The sequence below is a fragment of the Cheilinus undulatus genome, linkage group 10 (genome assembly GCF_018320785.1).
Source record: "Cheilinus undulatus linkage group 10, ASM1832078v1, whole genome shotgun sequence".
NCBI lineage: Eukaryota > Metazoa > Chordata > Actinopteri > Labriformes > Labridae > Cheilinus > Cheilinus undulatus.
The window spans coordinates 19,973,929-20,000,189 of NC_054874.1; the positions used below are offsets into that span (position 1 = coordinate 19,973,929).

The 26,261-nt window shown below is 38.3% G+C and overlaps 1 protein-coding gene across 1 annotated transcript; it reads left to right on the top strand.

Annotated features, from left to right (window-relative positions):
- The first annotated feature begins 14,358 nt into the window (after positions 1 to 14,358).
- vma21 (vacuolar ATPase assembly factor VMA21) lies at positions 14,359 to 20,454 on the top strand. The gene is made up of 3 exons (XM_041798127.1): positions 14,359 to 14,538; positions 14,852 to 14,961; positions 19,263 to 20,454. Exons 1-3 carry the CDS (start codon positions 14,372 to 14,374, stop codon positions 19,400 to 19,402), a joined length of 417 nt encoding a protein of 138 aa, XP_041654061.1. The 5' UTR covers positions 14,359 to 14,371; the 3' UTR covers positions 19,403 to 20,454.
- The last annotated feature ends 5,807 nt before the right edge of the window (positions 20,455 to 26,261 follow it).

The window sequence follows — 26,261 nt, forward strand, 5'->3', positions numbered from 1 at the left end:
CTTATTCTTTCTATAGTAATACTAAACTGCCTACCTCCGCTTTAGTAATACGGCTGTTTTCTGTGAGTGTTGTCCCTCTCTTACCAAGGAGAAAGTATTTTATATCATTAGCATGGCTTGTAGGCTAATTTGACATATTATTGTTACACTATTATGAATGGGCTTAAAAGCTGCTGGAATGTCTTTAATATTTTTAAAATATCTGATGGGCCTTTGACTTTATTTTGAAAGGACAGCTGAAGAGAGACAGAGAATATGGGGGGAGAGGAAGATATGCACCAAACATGAGCCAGGATCCAGATTCCAACCTGGGACCAGTATGTCAGTATGTCACTGTGGCATGTGTACCTTATTTTTATTTTTTAAACATATTTTGAAAGATCAAAATTAAGTATTTGTTTCTATATTTCCAGTCATAAATGCTAACCCTGACAGAGTAAACTGACATGTGTACTGTATTGCTATAGGCTGTAAAAATTACAAGATTTATCATGTGATGATGCCAAATGTAAAACATTTATTTTGTGCACACAAGTTATATACACTCTTATATACAGTATATAATCTTGCATTCACAAGTAATTTTACTTTTACACAATGTATTAATTTACATGAAAAGTTACATTTATGTACTCATAAGATAAAGACATGTGTGCACAAGTTATTATCTTGTGTTAAGTATTCATCCTGTATACACAAGATTATTACTTGTGTGAACAATACATTTACCGTGTGGGAACAAGTTATCTGGTGTGCACAAGTTAGACCAAGGGTTCTCAACCTTTTAAGCCTGTGACCCCCAAAATAAAGGTGCTAGAGACCAGGGACCCCCACAGTACCTGAAGTACACACACCTGAACACAGTCATGCACATTCTAGAATAGCTGACAGGGCTGCCTGTAAGGGGAGATACAGTGGGATAGCATGTTGGGGCCCAGCCTCTATGGGGCCCATAGAGATCAGAAAACCATGTTCCACTGTAAAGTTAAGCTGTGATAACCATGTTTTATTTTGTTATTATTTCAACCTGAATAAAAACCACTCTTATCGAAGCAAAAAGTATCATTTTTTATTCATTTGTGCTGAAGCTTATAGCCATCTTCAAAAAATGTAAATCCCTTAAAAAAAAAAAAAACAGTATTACAGTGGCAAGAATGGGTGGCAAAAACTGGCATATCAAGCGGTAAAAGGGGAATGAAAGGGTCAGAAATGGGTTAAAAGTGGCAAAAATGTGTGGAAATTGTGGTGAAATGGGATTTAAAAATGGGAAAAGTGGTTTAAAGAGGAAAAATTGGTTAAGTGAGGCAGAAAAATGGTCAGAAATTGGCAAAAAAAATTAGTATGAAAAGGGGTTAATAGTGACAATAATGGGTCAATAGATGCATCAATAGGCAGAAAGTGGAAAGAATTGGTTTAGAAGTGGCATAAACAGCCAGGAAATGTGGTGGAAAGGGTTTAAAAGTGACAAAAATATCTTAAAAGTGGAAGGAATTGGCAGAATACATGGGTAAATTTGTAGTAAAAGTGGCAGAAAACATATTGAAAGTGCCAAATATGGTGAGAAAAGGTGATGGGAACTGGTTAAAATGTGGCAAAATTGCCGTAAAGTGGCAGAAATTGGTCAAAAGTGGCAAACATGGGCAAAAGCAATGCAAAATTGATGAAAAGTGGAGAATAATTGTGGCAAAGTTGGGTGGGTAAAGTGATTAAAATTGGCACAAATAAATACTTTTAACATTGGATCCCAATAATAGTTTGACCCAAATTTCAGCTCATAGATGAGAAAATTATTCAGGCTACTAGCACCAAAGCTATAGATAAAATGCACATGCAGTGATGTCATCAATAAATCACAGCTGGGGAGGGCCCACTCTGGATTTCTCAGGGTCCCTGACAATTCTGTGTGCAGACTTACTTTTTACAGCTTTTTTGATTACTTGATTTCAGCATAAGTCTCACTAAATGACCATGTTTTCATTTTACCTTTAACTATTTTTTTCCTAAAAAAGGTAAAATTTACAATTTGAATTTATTTTAAAAACTATTCTTAGTTTTTTCAAGGCATCTGGCGACCCCTTCTCAGTGTCTCGCGGCCACCAATGGCGTCCCGACCCCAACGCTGAGAACACTTGATTAAGACAATTACTTCTACACACAAGAAAAAGCATGCATACTGTATGTTAATAACTTGTGCACCAGAGGTTGTGGGTTTATAAACAAGACACTTAACCCCAAATTACTCTCACTGCTGTGTCATTGGCAGTTAAATGTGTGTTAGACTATCCAATACTGACTCCACTCTACATAACAGCTTTTGCCATCAGTGTGTGAGTGTGTAAAAAGTGCTCTGAGTCATCAGAAAACTCAAAAAGCACAATGTTTAAGTGTGTTTAGCATTCTTTGGCCCAAGTTTTATCTTGTGTGCCCAAGGTAGATGATTGTTCTGCACACAACTTGTGCACACAGTGAAATCATTTGTGCACATACATCATCATTTTTTTCATGCAGGATCATTTGTGTGCACAAGATCATAACTTGTGTGCACATTGTATTGGTTTGTCCACAAACACTGATTATGTAATGAGGAACTTGTTTGAGTTTTTATCTTGTGCAAAGTTATATCTTTTTAGCACAAGACAAGAACTTGTGCTCACAAGATAGATATATATTGTGTGCATTTTTTCACATTTTGGAAGCTCTGGGTCTCAGTATTATCCCCTTTGGCATGATCAAAATATATTGCAAAAGAAACTTGTTATAAACCAGATAAGATCTGGGATAAATAAATGATTGCATAAAAGTTGTTTTGATATAAATTGTCACATATTATTATAAAGACAAGCACCAGTTATATAGAAAAGACTGTGATGGCAGTCCTCACAGTGGGTCAATCACAGATAAGCCAGAATCCTGGCTGAAGGCTGATATGATTAGTCTGTCCGCCCACACTATCTGTCATTTAGCCTGTGATTTAATATGAAGGTCAATCACTTGCGGAGATATTTTTCTTATGGCATATGTTCAAGGCTATAAGATCCATCATGCCTTTATTTTGCCAGTTTCCAATATGGAGGCTTCGTATCTCCGTGTGACATAAGAATGATGTTTACGCTGCGGCTGGTTTCTCTGCAACATCGGCTCCTTATGAGTTTGCTCTGCCTGCTTCTTCTTTGTTCAGCCAAGTCACATCATAAATCCCTGTTTGCTGTCAGAATTTAGGATCATAAGTTTTATTTTTCTCTTTCCATTTATCAGATACAAGACAGATACCCTTGCTTTAGTTTGTTTGGAAATTTATCATGGAGATCTGCAGTGTTCTCTGCAGATTTGAGCATTCATTTCCCAAACCGGACACAATAAAAAAAAAACTTGAATTTGTCTTAACTCGACAATCTTTCTTTCATGTTTTACCTCCTTACTCTCTCTCCTTGATGCTGTGCAAACAGGCCTTAAGATACAAATTCTCATTTGTAGGAGATAAAGATTATTTCCACAATGGCAGCCAGAGCCCTGCCTCTAATCTGGTTAACAGAATGGATGAGGAGTGAGGAATTACATGAGCAGACGCTAACATGACATGATGGTTTTTTGCCCAGATGAAGTCAGACGTAGCTCCCATCCTCACACAGAGGAATTTCTACAGCTCTTGCACATCATTGCATTTTACAGCAGGGGGGTCTCACAGCGGGCCCACAGCCCCGATAGCAAGTCTCCTAATGGGTTTGTGCATTGGGTACAGCTTTGCCTGTCTTCTCATGCATATGATGTGTTCTTACATTTCCGAATGGGCTGTGGGTTTAACAAGAGGTTTTGGGTATGGGCTCCAAGGAAGATGAGGAGGCCAAAATTGACTGGATGTGGTCTTGTTGGTGGGACTTCTTGACCTTTCCTTCCACTTACAGAAGTGGGGTTGTGCAAAACATCCTGCATTAATACGACAAAGACCAAATACAAAATAAACTAGAAAAGCACAGAGCGCAGACCTCCACCATTAGCCCTATCTCTCAATAGTAAAGAATCCTTTGAAAAAATTCCTGGATCCAGACGGTGATCCGGATCACTCCCAAAATCTAATCAGTTCTTCCTTATGCCATTTCTGACATTTCCTGAAAAATTTATCAAAATCTGTCCATAACTTCTTGAGTTATGTTGCTAACAAACTAACAAACAAACTAACAAACCCTGCTGATCACATAACCTCATTGGCGGAGGTAAAAAAATAACTTCTGCAGGAGTTATACAGGAACATCACCAGCTTTGTACTTGTACTTTAAAGCTCCAGTGAGGTTCTTTTGGTTTGGGTTGATTTTGGTGCTTCCTGTAGTCATAGACGCACATCTTGGCTCTTTTCTTATCTTGTCCTGTACTCCTCAGAAGTGTTATCTGACTAAATACTTGTAATATCTTACTGTGTTAGTCAGGGATCTCGTCTTATATGGTTGACGGTGTTTTATGCCCTCAACTTTGCCTTAAAGGCAGCAGCTGCCTGGAGGGCACATCCCATCCTCCAACAGCCTTCCAATCTGGTGAGGTCATGAGCTTAACCTCTCATCCAATCAGCAGTCACCATTGTTTCAAGTGAGTGAGCTTGCCGCTTCCCCAGACAGCGATGCTAGCTTACTTGCTAGTTTCATTTATTAGCCATAAGTTTGTAAATATTAGCTACCTTAAGTGAAATATGAATAATGCCTTAGCTTAAAACAAACAAGCAAACAAAGTCAACCTAGCTAAATCTCCTTAGCAAGTTCAGAGAAGCTTATTAGGCAGATGCCTTCTATCTTACAGAGCCTAGCTGACTTGAATGCAGCTAAAGATGTTGTAGGGATATGTTAATGTCTTTCAGAGTGCTTATATACTGGCTACCTGCCAAGCAGCTCATTGGTTGTGGATAACTGTAAGACAGCTATATATATATATATATATATATATATATATATATATATATATATATATGCATTTCAACAAATTAGAATATCATGAAAAAGTTCAATATTTTTTGTCACTCTTTTCTGAAAGTGAAACCCATATATTATATAGACTTGTTACATTTAGAGTGAATATTTCAAGCCTTTATTTCTTGAAATGATGATTTTGGCTTACAGATAAGAAAACCCAAAGTTCAGTTTCTCAGAAAATTAGAATATTACATAAGATCAATAAAAAATGGATGTTTTAAACAGAAATGTCAGGCTTCTGAAAAGCATGTTCATTTCTATGCCTTCAATACTTGGTTGGGCCTCCTTTTGCATGAATTACTGCATCAGTGAGGTGTGGCATGGAGGCGATCAACTTGTGACACTGTTTAAGTGTAATGGAAGCCCAGGTTGCTTTGATAGCGGCCTTCAGGTCATCTGCATTGTTGGGTCTGGTGTCTCTCATCTTCCTCTTGACAATATCCCATAGATTCTCTTTGGGATTCAGGTCAGGCCAGTTTGCTGGCCAATCAAGCACAGTAACACCATGGTCACTGAACCACATTTTGGTACCTTTGGCAGGTGCCAGGTCTTCTGGACAAGTTGTGCCCTGCACATTCACCACGCTATGAAATAATCATGGAAAATTACGAGACAGAGTTGTTTAAAAGGCAAATGCAAAGCTGGAACTACAAAGTAACTACGGCACTGCCAAAGGTGTGCACTGTGTCATTCCGCCCAGCGGTTTACTCGGAAAGTAGTTCCGAGTATTTGCTTCATGTGTCATAATGTTATATAATTATACGTTATCATTTCATAGTGTGGTGAATGTGCAGGTCTCATCTTGTCCATGAGAGTGTTTTGGAGTTGTTGGACTGTGTATTTGATGAGTTTGATGAGGGAATTACCATAAGACTCCATAGAGCTGGCAGAGCAGCTGGCATCTCAGCCCCACCGATCTAAAAACAGCTTGCACCGACAACTAAAGGTAATGAACCTATTACAAAGACTATAGGAATTATGGCAATGGGCGAATTTGTCAAAATGTTGAAGTATCCCTTTAAGGAACAGATACAAAAAAAAGCCAATATAATGAGCATCCCCCAGAGTTCAGTCAAATCCATCATCAAGAAATGAAGGAACATGGCGCATGTGCAAATAAGGAAGATCAGGCTGTCCTATAAAACTGAGAGACCGTGCAAGAAGGAGACTAGTGAGAGAGGCCATCAGACACTTATGACTACTCTGTAGGAGTTATAAGCTTCAGCAGCTGAGATTTAAGGGACTCTGCAAGCAATAACTGTTGCCTGGATTCTTCACCAGTTGAAGCTTTATGGGAGAGTGGCAAAGAGAAAGCCACTGTTGAACAAAACTTATATCTAATCTCAAGTAGAGTTCACCAAAAGGCATATGGAAGACTCTAAGGTTAAGTGTAAGAAAGTTCATTGGTCTTATGAGACCAAAATGGGGCTTTTTTGGCCATCAGACAAGACGCTTTGTTTGGCAGAGACCATACACTGTACATCACCACAGACTGTGAAGCAGTGGTGGCAGTATCATGCTGTGGGGATGCTTCTCAGCGTCTGGCTCTGGAAGTCTTAGAAAGGTAGAGGGTAAATGAATGTGGCAAAATATAGGAAAATTTTAGAGGACAATTTGGGTCTTCAGTTGTAATTAAAAATCTATTTTTAATAAATAAAATGAAAAGTGTAGATTCATTAGCCACAAAAAATAACTAATAAACTACCAAAGACTATACTAAAAATGAAAAATACATTTTAAGAATTTATACATTTAAGAAAAAGGTTTGATGTCAGGACACAGAAAATTTATGCTCTTTTGCCAAAAGGTTCATAGCAAACATCCATCAACTTATCACACCTTTCAATTTTGCTTAATTAGATGTTTTTGCAAAAGGTTTAGTCTCCATCCCAGATTTGTCAGATTTGTTAAATTTATAGTTTTCTTAAAGTCAATGAAGTATTTTTCAAATGATAATAATGTGATGTCATAATGTATTACCTTGTGTTACACTATCTCATCTCAAAAATAATCTAACAGTTCTCTATGTAAAACCTAGCCTCAGGCCAGATGGATTTGTTTCACACATCCATCTGGAAAACCTTCCATAGACGGCGTTTGGAAAAGGGCAGAGGCTTAAAAAAAAACTCCGTGGGTGATTGGACGAACGCTCTGTCTGTCACATCTTTACGGGCCAATCAGAGCAACAAAACATGTGACGTAGCTGCTAAAGAGGTTCGCCACTAAGGAGGACTAAACTCCATAGAGAGGTGCATAATGCGAACCATGGTGACTATAGACATGTCAGTACACGACTTTTGATGTTTTTGAAAAGAAAACTCACTGCTGTTCTTTGTTCTTATTTTGATGAAGAAATGTTGTCAAGTTCTGATAAAACTGGCGCTTTAGCAGCATCCATGATAATGTCTTCCACTGTAATTGCACCGGCCTCTACTGGCTGCTTGCATACGTCACGACTCTGCCGCGCCTGAATGTACTGCGCCTCAACGCTGATTGGTCCTGTCACTTTCTAACCGGGCCCAGACTGTTAAGATGGGAGCTTTGCAAGTGGGATTTGCCAGTGAGAAACACGGAAAGAGGCGAATCCATTTGCTTTGCAAGTTTATGTAAAACCTTGCTCTTTAAAGACTCTATTGCAGCTAAACAAGCTGTGAGGAGTTTATGACTGGATATGAAGCTGACTGACATCAATACTGCTTCCTCTTTATGACCCACAAAAGCAAACAGCGTTGTTGATTTTTACGTGAACAGCATGAACTGGAACAATCTTTGTTCATGTTTGCTCCTGAAAAAATGCAGTGAATATACATTCACAGTTAAACACAGAAGGAGGTTATGTAACGTACAGAATACACATGAACAGGACAGTACTAGCGTACGGTTTCTTCTTCGTAAAATCAAATATCCTCACACTGGCTTAAAATAATGCTCTGGAGATCAGTCTGATGTTTTTCATCATAAGAATAAAATAGCATGAAATAGACGTGCTCAAATCAAGAACACAAAGATCTCTACTCAAGACTAAGACATGAATAAATTGATTTGGAAATCATTTATTCATTTAAATACATGAAAAACATCCATTCATTACACTGCTGACACTAACAACAGCTGATCATTAAAACTCAACAACATCTGCAGGCCCTGCCAAGTCAGCAGAAGGCAAAGCTAAAAATAGGAAAGATCTGTTTTCAAGTGCCCAATTCTTACTCCTATGTCAAATGGCTACTTTCTTGATAATGACAGTCGTGACACTAAGTATTTCCTGAAGGACAGTGTGTGGCTCAGTCAAAACAACAGGTGTTTGTGTCAGTACATGGGGGGGCTTCATATTTGACATTGAGCGCTGGTGACATGAGGAATGCTACAGGCATGGCTCAGGGAGTCCAAACAGAGAGAGCCATGGGAAATACTCTCAGAAGTTTTGAGGTCAGGATCCATGAGAAAAAAGAATTTATAATTGAACTTTCGTGAAGACCTCCTGAACAGAGTAACAAACTGTTGCTCCTCAGAGGACACTCATTTTTGTCAAACTCCAAATTTAGAGGCTGTTGTTTTATTAAAATTTATGATCCCATTATAACAGGCTGAACTTGTCCATCCTCTGTGGTTGTTCGTCTATTCCCAAAGCTTATGGCAATAAACTTCTTTAATTATTTCCTAGTTTTGCATCTGTTTCCAGTGTAAATAAAACTAAACTGTATGGGCAGGATGTAATTTTGATCTGAGATAAATACTGATGGCCTGTTTATAATGAGAGGTCACTGTTTATTTTATATTTATCGTGAGCTCCAGTAATTACCCAGATTGCAGTTTAGAAAAAAAAACAGATGTGATGTGGTCAAAGCAACAACATGCAACTTTTAACCTCTAAGTAGCAAAAGTACAATCATTTTCAAAATGGAGAGTGGTGCCTATCCTGCTTCCACAGAGTGCCCCTGTTGTCTGCTTTTAGCACTAAGTAACCATGGTAGCAGCACATGGTTCTCTCATTAGAAGAGCATACAGCTGTAAGACGCTGGTTCAACACCAGCCTTAGGCTAAAAAGAAGATATACTGTGTCACAGTATGCCATGACACAGTAAAGTTCAGACAATATACAGTATAATAGTGTTTGATATAATGGATGAAGCTCAGAAACACGTATGCACGTACATACATATGTATATGTGTATGCATGCATGTATGTATGTATGTATGTGTGCATGTATGTATGTATGTATGCATGTAAACTTTAAAAGTAAGGAAATTTGTGTTTGGTAGATTATTTCTTTATCGTAACAATGCTTCTTGGCAATAACTCTTATACCCTTGGAAAACCTGATTATTTCCCTATTAAGTGGGGCATATTATGCAAAAATCAATTTGACCAGCATGATTAGAAGATGCCAGGCTGCTGTGGCTGTGTATCGTTCTTCCACACACTATTGAGGCTCCTGTTTGTTAAGTGAATACATTGTTAAATTGCCAATGTCTTGTTCCTTCATCCAATCCACTAAACACCACCGAACAAGAGTCAATGGCAGAATAAACTGTTTGGCATTGGCAGAGAAGATTTGGCAAATTTTTCAAGGATGCAACCCACACACTCAGCTCTGCTGCTCATCCCACAAATGCATGTTCCTTACAAATGTGGTACCATTTAAAAGAGAAATAAACAGGCTTTCCAGCAGTATAAGATTTATTGCCAAGAAGCATTGTTACAACAAAGAAACATTCTACCAAACACAAATTTCCTTACTTATTGTGCTTAGTTTATGTATGTATGCAGGTATGTATGTAGATAAGAAGGCATCTAGGTAGGTAGGTAGGTAGGTACTAGTATATTATATGTGTAGGTAGGTAGGAAGTTAGGTACATAGGTAGGTATGTAGTTAGGTGGATGGGTAGGGAGATAGGTAGGTATGAAGGTAGGTAGGTATGCAGGTATGTAGGCAGGTTGGTAGGTTTTACTGCATGTTTGGCCACTACAACCAGGTGCTTTTAGGGGCTGGAAATTGTTTTGTCTGACACCTATTCAGCAGCAGCATTTTTTGCCTTTATAAATAACTCTATAGACATGTCGAATATTCTTTCTAAGGGTCTTTTTAAATTTTGTTTATGCAAAAAGTATGTACAAAATATTTAGATATATTGATCATTCACATCAAGACAGGGAAAATACATTCAGAAAAAATATCACACTCATGTCCCCTAAACTAACATTATAACTAACCTAACAATAAATAACTTTATTATAGTATTTTTTTTTTTGTTTTGTTTTAGGCATCCTGTTGTAAATCCTAAAAGAAAAAGGAAAGCAGGCCATCTTCTATATTTAGACTGACCTACTGAAATGGTCATACCGGTATTGACTCAAATGTATTAATATTTGTACTGATGCTGTCTACATGGATTGTGGATTAAGGACCAGATGTGTTTGGTTTTAAGACCTATAAGCCAATACAGGCCTGTGTATACAGGATATTTGGGTCAGGTAAAAGATGAAGGATTTTTGTGCTCCTTTTTGTTTCCAAATGGTCATGTCTAAAACAAAAAGGTAAAAAATTAATAAAATTGCCCCCCAGTGGCTAATCCAACAGCAGCAACAGCTAATCCATCATGGTAGCGATTCTCTGCAGAAACGTGATATTGAGTCGCTTCTACCTGACTCTTTCTGAGTCTTTAAAAGAAAATGTTTTTTTTTTTTTTTTTTTTGGAGAACCTGCTGAGCGTGAGACCAGCGAGAGCAAAGCCAACTGGAGCAGAAAGAGCTACCCCTCAACTCCCAGTCAGGGAGACTTCATCCAGAAACACTGTCTTTCTTTTCTTGCATGACACTGGATATATACAGTCAGTATGCAATGGACCAAATGCACCCTGTTACATCTGCAATTAACAAGACATAGCCATCATTGCTGCATTATTCAAAGACCCATCTTTTACATGTGCTTTGTGCACATACAGCCACCAGAGACATAAAGGTTATGTCACAACAGGTTTTTCAGTGAAGATGGAATTTATGTAAGGCTGCAACAAATTGATGCATGAACAGTGAACATGTGCATTTAAATCCATTCGATCCCTGCCTCTATTTTTAGAGCCTGCATGTGAAAAAAATAGACCATGATGGGTCAAGGACTAAATGGAAAATTAAGAATATTTTGATTAATGAAGACAATATGCAATAATGGTCAAAAGATGATATACACAGGACAGAAAAGTACCAAAGGGTGTGACAGCCTTAAATTAAGTTTAAGATGATTCCTTTGTGTAATGGAGGTGTGGGTATACCTGTGACTGAGGCTGTGGTAAAGGGGCCAAATGTGATTTTAATTTACTTTTCAAAGGGCCCAGAAATTTCTGTCAATGCCCCTGAAAGCATGTAATAGTGTGGTGAAGATTGAACTAGAATAAAACTTTAAGTTGGTCTTAAAACGTCAAATGCTGGCACTTATTTGGGACATATTTCAATACAGAGCAGGCCTTCAATTATTTTCAAAACTTAAAAGCAAAGATGAGAAAGACTACGAAATTGTACAAGAGAGAATATTTTACTTAGCAAGAATTGGCATGATGGATGTCCATGTTCATCTTTATTGTTTTTCTCTTTGCTTTTTCTCCTTCCCTGCATCCACAAACAGTTTCAACGCTGAAAGCATAGAAGCCTCAAACTGAGATTGTCCTGTGTTTGTTAAATGTGCAGTAATAACAGGATGGAAAAACTTTTTTATTTTAGGTTGGATTTTAAATTATGCATGCAATAATACCTTAAGGCAAAAGTAGACAGTTGCCTAAGGCCTCTTGCTCCAATGGCCTCCAGGAATATGCGAACGTGTGAATCAATGGGAGATATTCGTAAAAAAAAAAAAAAAAAAGTAATTGTGAGTATTTAGAATGTCAAAGAGGTTCCCGGAGTGAAAAAACTGCATCAAATAGAGTTTTATTGTCCAAAAAAATTTTGTGGGATGGAAACAGGTTATGGCGGCGCAGGGGTTAGCGCTGTTGTTCGCTTCCCCTGTCAGGGCCTTTCTGTGCGGAGTTTGCATGTTCATGTTCTCTTGCACGCGTGGGTTGTCTCCAGGTACTCCGGCTTCCTCCCACCCCCAAAAACATGCTCATTAGGTTAATTAGGGACTTTAAATTGCCCGTAGGTATGAATGTGAGCGTGCCTGGTTGTCTGTCTCTATTTGTCAGCCTTGCGATTGACTGGCGACCAGTCCAGGGTGTACCCCGCCTCTCACCCGATGACAGTTGGGATAGGCTCCAGCCCCCCCCCCCCCCCCCACCCCCACCCCCCCCGCAACCTGGAATGGAATAAGCGGTATAGAAAATGGATGAACCTGGCCCGTGATTTAGGTTTAAGGCCCTCAAAAAGCTCCACTACATCTTATCTGTGTAGGTTCTTATTCATTCATGTTTTGATAAAGCTTAAGATAACCCAATGTCTTCATATCTAGTAACTTAAGGTTGAAAATTTGAAATATCAATTTTATATAAAAACAACAATGGATTTATTTGTGGTAAAATGGTATAAAATATTTTTTTTCATGCGATCTGAACAAATATAAATAAATGATTTGGGATTTGAACACTTGTGTATACTCTCACAGTACCAAAAATGTTACAGGCACCTTTCCTATGAGTACGTTTTTTTCTTTTGCTCTTTAAAGGGGACATATTATACAAAAATCACTTTTTCAAGCAATACGTGCCCCCTGGCCTGTCCACAGTCCACTCAGATAACAGAAAAACCCATTCCCTTCCACTCATTCTTTCTCCACCTTTCAGAAATGTGTGCTAAAACAAGCCGTTCTCAGATTTTACCCTCATGATGTTACATGGGGAGTAAGCACCTGCCCCCAGGTTTGGTTGGCCCTCCCAGCTTGGAGGAAAGTTCCACGCTGCTCTCCTGATCTTCCTCTCAGCCGCCAGCTGAGATGCTGGATAGCTCAGTGGGTTACCCTGCCAAATTTGTTCTGTGAGATTGATGGTTCACATCCCAGTCGGGTCCTTATCTTTGGATAAAAGTGTAACATTGTAATGAGCCACATCCATTTCCTGAGAGGGGTGTGGTCAGGGGCGGAGTCAGACAGCTAATTTCCATGTAAAGCCACAGACACAGAAATGGCTCGTTCTGAGAAGGGCTGAAACAGAGAGGTTTTAAACGTGCAAAAATCCAATATTGGAGTGTTTTTTTCAGCAACAAACTTCTCAGGCATGTTTTGGGGACCTCTGACACCAATATAAACTTGTATTAAAGGGTAAAATATGTCCCCTTTAACTGCAAATAAAATTATTAACGTCATTATTATTATTTAGACGTGTAATGTTACTTGGTAATTCAGTCCCTCAGTCACATCAATACTATACACACTTTTAGTTTTTTTCTTTAAATCTGGTCTTAATCCTTCCACAAGTGAAGGAGTACACATGTCAATATGCTAATAATACTATCATTATTATTGCTTTTGTGTTATCTTGTATTTAAGTATTGTATGCATATTTTCCCTTACTCTCTTATCTTAAGTTATAAGAAATTATATGTATGGAAGAAGAATAGGGCCACTGAAAAAAGATTTTAAGATGCAATTTTTTTTTTTTTTTCCAATTCTGAGATTAAAGTCAGAATTCAGACTATTTTTTTCAGAATTGGAAAATAATTGCACCTCAGTTTTTTACCAGTGGCCCTAATCCATAGATATCACACTTGTAGTGTGCATTTGACACGATAAACTGTAAATGTAAAATTCAGTTATGTATTTATTCAGGAAGTGATAAGTAAGCATTGCTTGCTCATGTTTGTGTTTATCCTCTTCTGTGGTTTTGTTAACTGAAAATACTTCATAATATTTTCTTCACTAGCTGTGATTGCTTTAAGCAAAACTGAGAAAGGCATCATGTTGTAGTGTGCCTGGAGCCTCCAAAGGATTAAACTACTCCTGGCAATACAAGCTCCCTTGTCTATGATGGTTATAATTAGCTTATTTTTAAATACATGTGTGCAAATAGGCCTAAAATATTAGTCATCAAAAATGCTACAAGAATACAACTTTCAGTGTGAAGTTCAGTTTGCTTTTTGTGTATATTTGTAATTACTCTAGGCAATAACAGTGTTCGTTTAAGAGAAGTCTTTTGGTTTCAAATTGGTTTCATTTATAAATGTGAGAAGATGTCCTCAGTTTTGAGGTTTTCTTGCGTCATCTATGATCTCAAACTTAAATTACATAATATTTGAAACATTTAAGAACAAAGCAGAAATTGTTTGGGTGTTCATACTTTCTCTGACTTCATACGGAAAGGCCCCAGAGCTCATAGTGCTTCTAAAAATACGTTTTATTTTTGAACACGAAGCAGGCTCTCATTGCCGCCCTGAAGACTGGCCTCGCGAGATTTTCTCGGCGTCATATCAAGTCATGTGGCGGTCCCATGATCCCATGCGGAAGAGACGCTTTCTGCAGCGACAATACGAACGCGGAGCGTGTTTGTTTTCCTCTTACATATTCAGGTTTTTTTGTATATCGCTGTATATCGGCTCAGCAATGGACGGCTCTGCCAAAGCCTCTTTAGACTCTGCCCCTGGACCTCCAGCTTATTACAGAGGGTAAGAACTCAACTGTTCACTTTACTAACAGCTAGTATTAGCAGTTAGCCTCTTAGCTTAGCCTGCTAGTATCTGTGTTTGCAGGGGGACGGCTGGCCTCAAAACCAGCGTCCCTCCTGTGCTATGCAATGCTGAAAGTGTGCCAAAATTACAGAGACCTCGAATTGATGTGGCGTTATTCCGGACATCAACATTAAACATTGCCAGGGGATGTATTAACTTCAGTAGTCAGCTTGTTAAAGTGCCGTTGCTCCCCTCACTGGGCTCTCTTTCTTTAATCTCAGCTGACACATGCTTCTGTGCTTCTCTGCAGAAATGAAGGCTCCTTGGTTTCAGCACTCAAGACACTGCTCTTCTTCACTATCCTGATGGTGACTCTGCCCATCGGACTTTACTTCGCATCAAAAGCCTACATCTTTGAGGGTGAGCCGTGAAACACCACCGTGTTTGTGTTTGCAGATAAGTTCAAACATATTTTGTTTACTGATCTAGACAACCCGAGGCTTCTCTGCCCCTTGCATAAACATACAAATCATCAATTTTTTCTTTTATTAAACATTTAAATGAAAACTGTAGCTTTTTCAAAGTATTGTGTAGGTTAGTGCAGACATCAGCAAAGGGTTGCCATTAAAGTCATAAGGTGACTTAAAGTGATTGAACAATTCAGAAGTTAATCATCTTTCATGCTGTTGTTATTGATATTACTGATGGAATTGGTAGAACTGAAGTAGGGCTATTTTTACACAACTACAACATTTGAGGGTGCACGGAGGATGAAAAAGTCCTGAAGTCTAGAGACATTAGAACGATCAATGGAAACCAAAATTAAAGTGGAATAATCAGGTCACGGCTGATCCAACTTCTGTGAAATTCCTCATAACAACTCAAAACCAGGCTCAGTAGTGTGTATGGCCTCCACGTGCCTGTGTGCACTTCCAACAACATCTGGGCATGCTCCTGATAAGACGACAGATGGTCTCCTGAGGGATCTCCTCCCAGACCTGGATCAGGGTATCATTCAGCTCCTGGACGGACATGGCAGCAGTGGATGGAACGAGACATGATGTTCCAGAGGTGCTAGATTGGATTCAGGTCTGGGGAATGGGCAGGCCAGTCCATAATATAAATGCCTTCGTCACGCAGGAACTGTTGACACACTCCTGCCAAATTAGGCTGAGCATTTTCATGCATCAGAAGGAACCTAGAGCCCACTGCACCAGCATGTGGTCTGACAGTGTCTCTGAGGACCTCATCCTGGTACCTAATGGTAATCAGGGTACCTCTGGCTCATGCAGGTCTGTGTGGCCATCCAAGGATATGCCTCCTCAGACCATCACTGACCCACCACTATCAGACATTTAAAAGTTAAACCACATTTTAAAGTTAAACCACTGGAGATTTCCTCACAAAAATGGAGAGGACAGCTATATTCAAAATTAACTTGATGGGGCGCAGATGGCCTGGTGGTTTGAGGCGCACCATGCGAACGGGCAGCTCGGGTTCGAGTCCAGGTTATGGCACCATTTCCCTCATACCTCTACCCTGCTCTCTCGTCCCTGTTTCTTATTCTATCCACTGTCCTCCATCAGTAAGGGCATAAAAGCCCATAGATATGTCTTAAAAATTAATTGATGCCATTGACTTTTTTATGTAGCTGTTATGGGTAAAACACATTGTATTTCTCTTTAGGAATATTTGTGTTGGAGCTGGAGCAGGGGTATCAAACTCAAGGCCCAGGGGCCAAATCCGGCCAGTGGTACAGTTATATCCGGCCCTCAAGATCAAATGATTATTCCATTATAACCGGCCCCCAGTATGAGGTCTGGAGGTTTCCTCCAGTAAAAATGTGTAAACATAACCTTGATGATTTAAAATACCCTTGTTTAATTATAAAAATCTGAAAAAGAAAAGAGAAAAGTAGTTAACCAAAAAGTCAGGAGGGTGGGGAAAAAAAATTAATCTTGTGATTTCATTCATATTTTCAATTTTGCATCTCACAATTCTGACCTAACTTATGATTTTGACTGTTTTCATGTTTTGACCTTTTCATATCATAATTTAACCTCCAAGATTCACAATGTAAAATTCGACGTCCTTTATTACTTTTTAAACTTGTGATTTTGACTTTCTATCTTATGTATTTGCCTTTTGAGAAACATGATTTTACCTTCAAATTTTGTGCTTTAAACTTTTGAATTGATAAGTTTGACTTCTTATCTCAGACTCTGAGCCTTTAAACATATCATTTTGACTTTTTTTCATCTCAGAATGATTTATTATCATGTTGTTTACATTTTTCATATTTTACTAATGGTGAAAATGAGGTTGACAGTTTATGTTTAAATGTTGACCTTTTTACACTCTTTGGTCAGGCCTAAATTCAGAATCCGAGATTGACTTTTACACTCCTGGCCTAAATAATCCGGCCGTCAGGACGTCTCATTGGAGCAAATCTGACCCCAGACTCAATATGAGTTTGACTCCCCTGCGCTAGAGCTAGGCAATATGGCCTGAAATTAGTGTTACAATATTTTTAGGCTATATTATGATACAGAGTACATTTCACAGTATTTTGAAATCACCTCCAGATTACTGTAGAAATACTTAGCTCAGCCCTTATATGCATAGAATGACACCAGTATGATGATTATAGTAGAACCTTCTATTTAATTTGTCAGAAATTGAATGTAGAAATGGTAAAATCAATATCAAGCTAAATTTAGATGCTTTATTTTGACAAAGACTTCACTCACAAGCTTTAACAAATAAAAACAAATAATGGCAAGACAGAGCTGAAGCTAAAACCTACCTTAATCATGAAATACTCTGTCCTTTATTGTATATGGAAGGTTATGAAATGTTTTCTCTGTCATGTTTCGATTGTTGATTATAAAATGATGGTTATTTTCCTCATTAAGGTGAAGCAAACGTACACAAAAAACTCACTGATTGCAAGATACAGCTGATGGCCAAAACATTGCAGTTTAGTACACACATTCAGACTCACAGCTTTGATTATGTTAGTCCCATTATTTGTGGCGATGACAACTGGACAAGTTTTTGACAGACTCCAGGACATAAGAGCACCTTTCGCACCTCGAACAAGGAGCTCTCCTGTGTGATCATCGGGAAAAAACTCGTTGAGAGGCACAAACTTTTAACTCTGAGTTGTTGATGTAATGAATCAGCTTGTGATTCATTACATGTTATATTAGCCTATACAATAAAGCAGTCATAACCATGGAGTCAAGTATAGTGTTGGGGGTTGTGCAGTGAAACAAGATTTAAGGGTTTGCCTGGTCAGTTGTGCCTAAAACAAGAGTTTTCCATGTCATAAAGCTCCCTCTCTTTAAACTTGGCTATATCCCCATGGTAACTTACTCTTAATTCATTACCTAGTCATTACCAGGTTTTGTTGAGAGATAAGGTGTCAGATCAGCTGTATAGTTTCATATTTTATTTTAATGATTTATTGATTATTACTTGAGGATGGTCTCATGCCTTATTATTCTGGATTATAGTGCTGAAATCATGTCAAATTGTTTAATTTTAAGAATCATAGTGCGTAATGTTGTGGTGTTACAAATCAGCAGGTTATCCAAAAAAGTCCGCTCATTGATAAATATAAAGAACAGTACTGTAAATTTCTGCTTTAAATTTCTCCTTTCATGCAACAATTGTAGTTTTCTTAATCACAATTAATTTGTGTAGTTCTGTTTATTCTCACCTGTCATTATCTTTATCTAAAAGGAGCAGACAGCTGGTGTTTGGTTGTTTTTAAGCAGAAGAATCCCCTAGTGATGTGCCAAATGTCCACTTTTTGTGGGCATGCAAACAGCTTGAACCAGAAAGCATGAGTTAACAGATAAAGTTCATAGCCAACGTAGCAGCACTGGTATCTCTCAGTACAATTTAGCCTTTTATTAGCCAGCTTACTGAAGGAAAGTCTGGGGATGTTGAACTTGCTTCCTGCTGTACCTATCTGCACATCACATCACATGAGAGGCCACACTGTTACGGAGAGTCAGCACAGATGTGATGTTATTCTTGTTCAGCCTGCAGCTGTTGGTCTCCGACTCAGTCCGAGCCAGGTAGATACTCAGTACAACAGCACCACCTCCAGTGTGATACGGCCATCTATGCAACAGTTTTAAAAGTTAATTAATACTCAAAAATGAGCAACAGTAGAGTAGGATTTTTAAAAGTTATTTGCTTGTGCATTTTGCTTTACAAACTGCATTGAAATTAGACTCTGTTGGCTATTGCTTTGGTGACATGAGGCTTACTCAACACAAAAGACTGTCAGCTGGAGCTTGTATATAATTGTTTATTTTGTTAAGAAAACTTGAAGTATGATGAACTCTTAGAAACTTTTGATACATAGCTAAACGTCCTGTCAATATTGTTCCACATTTCAACTCTCATATGTCTTTGTTTAAACAACAAAATGAAAGAGTGGGAACTAACTGTTTTATCATGTCTCTGTTACAATGCAGACTGTATTAAAACCACTTACATCACAGAGTAGGAAACACAAAATAAATCCTTGGAGAAAACTCATAAATGGTAATTATTTTTTCATCAGATCAAGATGGGTTCCTCTTGAGTTTTTAATTTAAGTCATCCTCAGTAAATGTCAGCTCAAAATTAAGGTCTTTGTCTGATTGCACTTTCTGCACGCTGTAATATTGCAGTCACTCATTTTCTGCTCTTCCTCCTCTCAGGTTCGATGAAGATGTCGAGCTCTGACAGCTACTTCTATGCAGCCATCGTTGCAGTGCTCGCTGTGCATGTAGTGTTGGCCTTGTTTGTTTATGTGGCTTGGAATGAAGGCGCGCCTAAAGGGAAGGGCAAACACGATTAAGGCTCACCCTCATCAGCTTGGAGGAGACGGACAGACACGGGCACGGATCCACAGCCCATCACCACCCTCTACCGTGGGCTCCAGCAGCAGAAACCGCATCATCTACCAACCAGACAGTGAGGAGACCTGGTTTGTACTTAGGCTTTCGCCTGAAGTTAAAGCAAGGAAGTACTTTGGTATCTCCTGATATCAGGAAGAGGAGGATGTGGGGTTGTTATTTTTTGTCTAGCAGTCTCAGCAGGCCCACTTTATGTCCTCTGAAAATCTCTGTAAGCAGAGGATAGCCCCTTTTTGAGGAGACTTTAGAAGCTGTGTGGCAGAGTGCTTTAAGTCTATTGTAAAGAGTTCACCTATAGGAGAAAATCATGAGGTTTGGATGTATGCGTGAAACTGTGTGTACTTTAATGTGTATTTATGGAATTTCTAACAAATGCTCAGCATAACAAAAGCCCAGTGTAGACATGCATCCTTGAATTTTATTTTTTTCTTTGTTTTACATTAATACTGGATTAGAAAAAAATCAATGATTCGCTGGGATCTAGAAAACAAAATACAAAATTCAAAAAAACAACAACTTGTGACTTGTTCTCATTGCTTACTCTAATGAGGTTTGTTCATTTTTTTTTGGTTTGTTTAGGGCTTTTGCAAATCTAAAGATACTAGATAAACAAGTCAAGATCCCAAGAAACAACCAGAAATGACTTGTTATCACAGGTGAAAACATAAAATGTTGATGCATGTCTACTTTTGGCTACCGTACAACATCTACTTTGTGAATGTTTGTTTGTTCTGTCCACCAATTTCCATCTTCAAACAAACCCATAATGTACATTACATCTATGCATTTTGGATCCAGATTTTATCATTTAAATGTTCTGATTTATCTGTCTTTCCCTGTAAATGTGTTTTTTGTTTGTATGTTTTTGAACCCGGTTTAGGACCTTGTTAGATATTTGAAGGAGTGTTTTGTATTGAGATGAATGTTGACTTGAGGATGTAGATGCTTGTGGAGATGTTGTTATGATAAGAATAAAGTTCAAGAGTTGTCAGTTTATATTTTCCTTTTTAAGAAATAAAAATGTATTATATTTTACTTTACAGTGTAACAAAATCACATGTAAAATTATTATTTTTAACTCTACTCTGAGAAACTTTGTGTTGATTTTGATCCACCAAAGAACAAAGTGGATGTGGACATAGAAAAAAAAATGTTTAAATTGCAGCATACAGTTAAACACTTTGTGTCACAGCTACCCTGCAGCAGCAGTTTGAAGCATTTAAATCTCAATAGGCACATTTTTTCTTTCAACCAATGGTCTGTTTCTGCTTTTGCAGGTTGTAAAGAGAGATCCATTTAAATTTCAGTCCATTTCATTATCAGCTGAAAACTGCTCACAGGAGCTTTAAATAAATTTTCCACACATACAGAAGTGCATGCAAACCTTTGTTTGACCATCAAATATCAGTAAAGGTTTTATAATGATGCAAAAAAGCCCGGAGAAAAAGTTTTTCTTTTCATTAGATATATCAGAGCAGTCCGGTGTCTTTGCCATCATTTAAAGGTTACACAGTATGACCACCAATCATTTTATTAGGTACAGCTGTTCACCTTATTACTGTAAACAACTAATCTCACTGCAACAACCGATGCATGTAGGCATGCAGACAAAAGGGAACAACCAGTTTATTATTTCAACATTGGCACTGGCTGATATCTGTTGACAAACATCAGCCTTTGGCAAATATTGTGGAATGAACAGATAACAGTGCTCATCTCTACTGTCCAGACCACAGATCTCAGACGCACCCCCCTTAGAGAGCATTACGGTAAGATGCCACCTCTTGCAAAGCAGAAATGCACGCTAAATCTTTGAAAATAAAATCTGATTAAACTAACAGTTGAATTCAGGTTGGCTACCAAAGTTAAAAACAAAAACCTGACCTGCAAAACCTAATTACAAAACATTCAATAAAGCCAAATAGTATGCCTACAGGAACAAAGCTTTAAAGTGGAAGACTAATGCTAACAAATCTTTTAGATAACATAGCAACAAAATAATGTAGATGAAGCTAAAACAAGTAAAGCCACTTTAGCTACATGGGTAACGCAGCTACATGACTAATGTAGATGAAGCTTAAACAAACAAAGCTACTTTAGCTACAAAACTGAGGTAGCTAAAGCTTGATCAAATAGTTCTGTCAACTTTGTAGGTAATGTAGCTACATAACTAACGTAGATGAAACTAAGACAAAGCTATGTTGCTATGTAGGTAACAGCTACATAACTATTGTAGACAAAGCTAAAACAAATGGAGCTACTTATGCTGGGTAGGTAACAGTTACATAAAAAACAGGTGAAGCTAAAACACGTAAAGCTACGTTAGCTACATAGGTTACATAGCTACTAACATATATGAAGCTTAAACAAAGAAAGCTATGTTAGCTCTGTAGGTAACATAGCTACATAACTATTGTAGACAAAGCCTAAACAAATAAATCTAAGTTAGCTGGGTAGGTAACATAGCTACATAACTAATGCAGATGAAGCTAAACCATGTAAAGCTACATTAGCTACACAGGTAACATGGCTATGACTAATGTAGATGAAGCTAAAGCAAACAAAGCTACTTTAGCTATATAACTGATATAGATAAAGCAAGAACAAATAGTTATGTTAACTATATAGGCAAATGACAAAGCTATGTTACCTTCGTAGGTAGCTAAGTTAGCTTTGTAGGTAACGTAGCTACATCTCTCTAACACGTCAATCATTGGAGCAGCAGAAGGTGCAACTCCTGTCAGCTATACACAGAAAACTGAGGCTTCAATTCACAGAGGCTCAACAAAATTGGACTTTGGAAAAGCATTGCCTGGTCTTCTGAGCCTCTATTTCTGCTGCAAGATTTAAATGGTAGGGTCAGAATTTTCCACTATTCTGATGCTTACTTTTAACTTAGCAGATTGCCTTTACTATACCTGCAAGCCTAAATGTATTGGTTGCTGCCTTGGATTGGCTGATTAGTTATTTGCAATAATAAGTAATTAGGCAGGTTTGCCTAATAAAGTGATCAGCAAGTATATATTACAAGTAGGTGGCTTGAACCTGATATGTGACTAAATTATCCATGGCTGGATAAAATCAACATCATGCTCTATCACAGCAAGTCATGACTTCCTGCTTCCATCTGCTGTGTAAGTTACACCAAAGCAAAATGTGAAGATTCATGTGTGACACAATCTTTGTGTGACTCTCTTTGTCATAGAGAAATCTGTTACTGTGTTTATCCCTGAAGCAAACTCAATCACCACAACATTAACAAGCTTGACGTGCAGAAACAAAGTGCCATCATGCAAACTATTTACAGTGATTACTTCATTTATCATCCTCTGAAGCTAGATACATGAGCAGACATCTTTTCTTTCATTTATGTATGATATAGTGGGCACTCCCTCTGAATAGAATACCCTGACTGTACCCAGGCCTGGTAAAGATTCTCATGGAAAAAAATCAATAAAGTCACCATAACAACATAAGCTGTATCCAAACAGAGATAAGGCTTCATGTATTTGAGGTGTGCAGGGTGTTTGAACTGTCACATGGTGGCAGCAGACAGTCATCCAGTTGCCACAGTGTGGAAGCCTAGATGAGAGGTGACAGATGCCGAGCTATAATGATGTTTTCTGCCTCAAAAACCGTGTCAGCAGCTCATTTCTGCTCATGTCTTTCCTCTGTGATGTGCTAGTGTCTGAGCTCCCATACTGTTTGTGCTCCTCTGCAGAGTTTGGTGCAGTCTGCGCTGAGTTTCACAAAGCTGGTGTTGATGATGAGGTGACAGGCCTGCAAGCGATCAGACTGATTCAGTCAGCAAACATCAGCAGCTCCGTGTTCCCTCTGGATGATATTTCATCTGCTTTACTCTCAGAGCGATGCAAAGTTGGTGCAAGGGCAGACTCTGCTTCTAGCTCTGTGTCATTTATTACACATTAGCAGGTTGGGTTCATGGTGTGAGTGTGATGAAAAACAGGCCAGTCGAGTCTGCATGAGTTCTTCTGTTTTTCATGCAAGCCCTTAAATACAAGCCACATTCAGAAAGAACTACTTACATGAACTTTTATAACTGAAACAGATTAAAAACATATATGGGAATATGTTATAATAGCAGCACACAATTTCATGCTTTCTTTTATTGAACAATAGGATGCCAACTTTTGCAGACATTTCCAGACAACCTTGCATTTTGAAATACTATATGTTTGCTTCAGCCAATTAACAATTTTCCTCGTCATGGAGACATTCCTTACCTTAAAGATGCACATTATCATGAACACAAACTGTAATACAATGAGAACTGGTGCCATAATGTAGCCATGTGCTGATATTTTACATTGGAGGTTGCAGGCACAAGACTCAGCTTGGCTAGTGTTGATTTTGCAAGGCTGTGTTTACAGGACAATCATTTGAACCCATATGCATGGATATGTTGTTGATAATTTCTACAAAAATTATGTTACATTATAAAAACAGACTTGGAATGCTTGAATATGCCTGTATAGTACAGCATGTAAGTAGATCTGTTTTTTAAGCCTCTCACCTTTATGCTTCTTCTACAGAACTTTTTTTGTACTGTGTTCTACCTGCCTGCAATCATGTACATAAGTTTTTGGCATGTAGGGCACTCAGGATTCATCACAGAGCCCAGAGGTGGGGAGAGAGCGGCCAGAGTCAAGCTCGATACATGTCTGTTTTGTCCAGGCTTTTTCACCCCCGGTAATACACCAGGAGACCACCAGTGGTTTTAAGGCCCTTGGACTTCTACAGCATGACCAGGGGCTTGTGGTAACCCTAATATCCATCTGGATGGTACCCTGGGGCCTAGGCCATTGGTTCCTGACCTGGGTTCGCAGGGGGAGGAGTGAAGCTTTGTCTACTCTGAGGCTGCCAAAATTAGATTTGCACATTTGCCTAAACACGTATCAAGTAGTTTATTCAAAGGTCTTTTAAAACATGCATATGTCTTTTCCTTAGGGTTTTATAAGTGAAGCAATCATAAATGATGTTATCTTAAAGCTATGGTAACTTTTTCTTTTTGTGCGGGTCTTTGGGGGGGGGGGGGGCGCAGCTTTTCATGAAAGGGGGCATCCAGAGCACTCCCAGGGTTGTGTCAATCCTCCTCCCTGTCTGATGGTGCCCTCTGGTGGCTTACTTGCTACACTGACACCTTACTTCAGCCTTAATTTCTTGCCCAAAAATGCCTTGAAGTCCTGCGGTGCTGTATATATCTATCCATGTATCTAAAAAATAGTATTTTCAAACTGGTATGACTTGCTTTTAACTGGAGATATGATACACTTTTTAGACTAGACAACAAAATGAAGGGGGGGGGGGGGGGGGCAGTTTATTATAAAGAAATAAAAACAGTGCAGCATAACAGCATTAACTGTGACTGAATATTACTTTTCTAAGTATTTGTGAATAATAAGGAAAAACAACAAAAGCAGTAGTAACAAGATAAATAATAATAATAATAATAATAATAATAATAATGTTTTTCATTGGTAATTGGTAAAAGAAATTAGCAAAATCCTCAATTTCCAGCCATAAAAGTTCAATGATATTGACCACAAAGAAAATTAAGGCTCACATTCTAAATTTTCATTGATTAATTTGATCACAAATAAAGGGCCCAGAGAGCATGAAAACATCAAAATAGAGCTTTTATTTAAAAATCCTGAGAGAGAAACCCCCACAATTTATCTCAAACCATCTTCACTGAATTATTTTAACAATTCACTTCATATCTTGTGAAAAATCTTTCTGCTACAAAGAAAGAAAGAAAGACAAAAAAATATAAAATTAAATAAAATAAAATAAAGCAAAAATCCTGTGTTGGGGGGGCACCAAATTGGAATCTGGCCCAGGGCGCCAAAACAGCCAGAACTGGCCCTATTCACAATAGAACCTAAACAACACATCAGATGTTGAAATTGAGACATGACAGCTACACGTCTCAAGAAAGGGACGGGACAACGAAAGACTGGAAAAGTAAGAGGTACCTAAATAAAAACAGCCAGAGGTGAACAGGTGACAGGTCAGTAACATGACTGAGTTTTAGAGAGGCAGAGTCTCTCAGGAATAAAGATTGGCAGAGGTTCACCAATCTACAAGAAAACTGTCCAAAATAAAACTTTAGAAAATGTTCATAAATGTGAAACTGCAAAGACTTTGAATATCGCACCATCTACAGTACACAACATCATCCAAAGATTCAGAGAATCTGGAGTTATCTTTGTGGGCAAAGGACAAGGCTGAAGGTCAATATTGGATGAGGCACTGCAATAAAAACAGGCATGATTCTGTACTGGAAATCAATACATGGGTTCAGGAACACTTCCAGAAATCACTGTCAGTCAACACAGTTTGTTGTACCATCCACAAATGCAAGATAAAGCTGTATCATGTAAGAAGAAGCCATGTGTGAACACAATTCAGAAACGCAGGCGTCTTCTGGGCAAAGGTTCATTTAAAATGGACTGAGACAAAATGGAAAACTGTTCTGTGGTCAGATGGATCACCTGTTTCCTGCATACTAAAGAGCAAAGGGACCGTCCACCTTGTTATAAGCACACTGGCAAACACATGCAACTAAAAACAGCTTCTGAACATAACTCAAATGTTTTGGGTGCATTACTAGCTTTTGCAAACAAGCCAAAAAATTCTGATGCATCATGAAACTGTTTCTACTATTACACTTAGATTTTAAAGAAGGCCATCTGAGAAAAAACTGTGATATGCAGGTTTCCCTGTAAAATTCAGTATGTCTGTGTCTTTATTTTCTTTGCCCAGCAGATGGCATTGAGC

Excerpts from the sequence above, each read along its gene's own strand:
- vma21 (XM_041798127.1), top strand. The coding sequence starts at position 14,372 with ATGCGGAAGAGACGCTTTCTGCAGCGACAATACGAACGCGGAGCGTGT. Across the intron at positions 14,539-14,851 it reads CCTCCAGCTTATTACAGAGG|AAATGAAGGCTCCTTGGTTT; the intron begins GTAAGAACTCAA and ends GCTTCTCTGCAG. Across the intron at positions 14,962-19,262 it reads AAAAGCCTACATCTTTGAGG|GTTCGATGAAGATGTCGAGC; the intron begins GTGAGCCGTGAA and ends TCCTCCTCTCAG.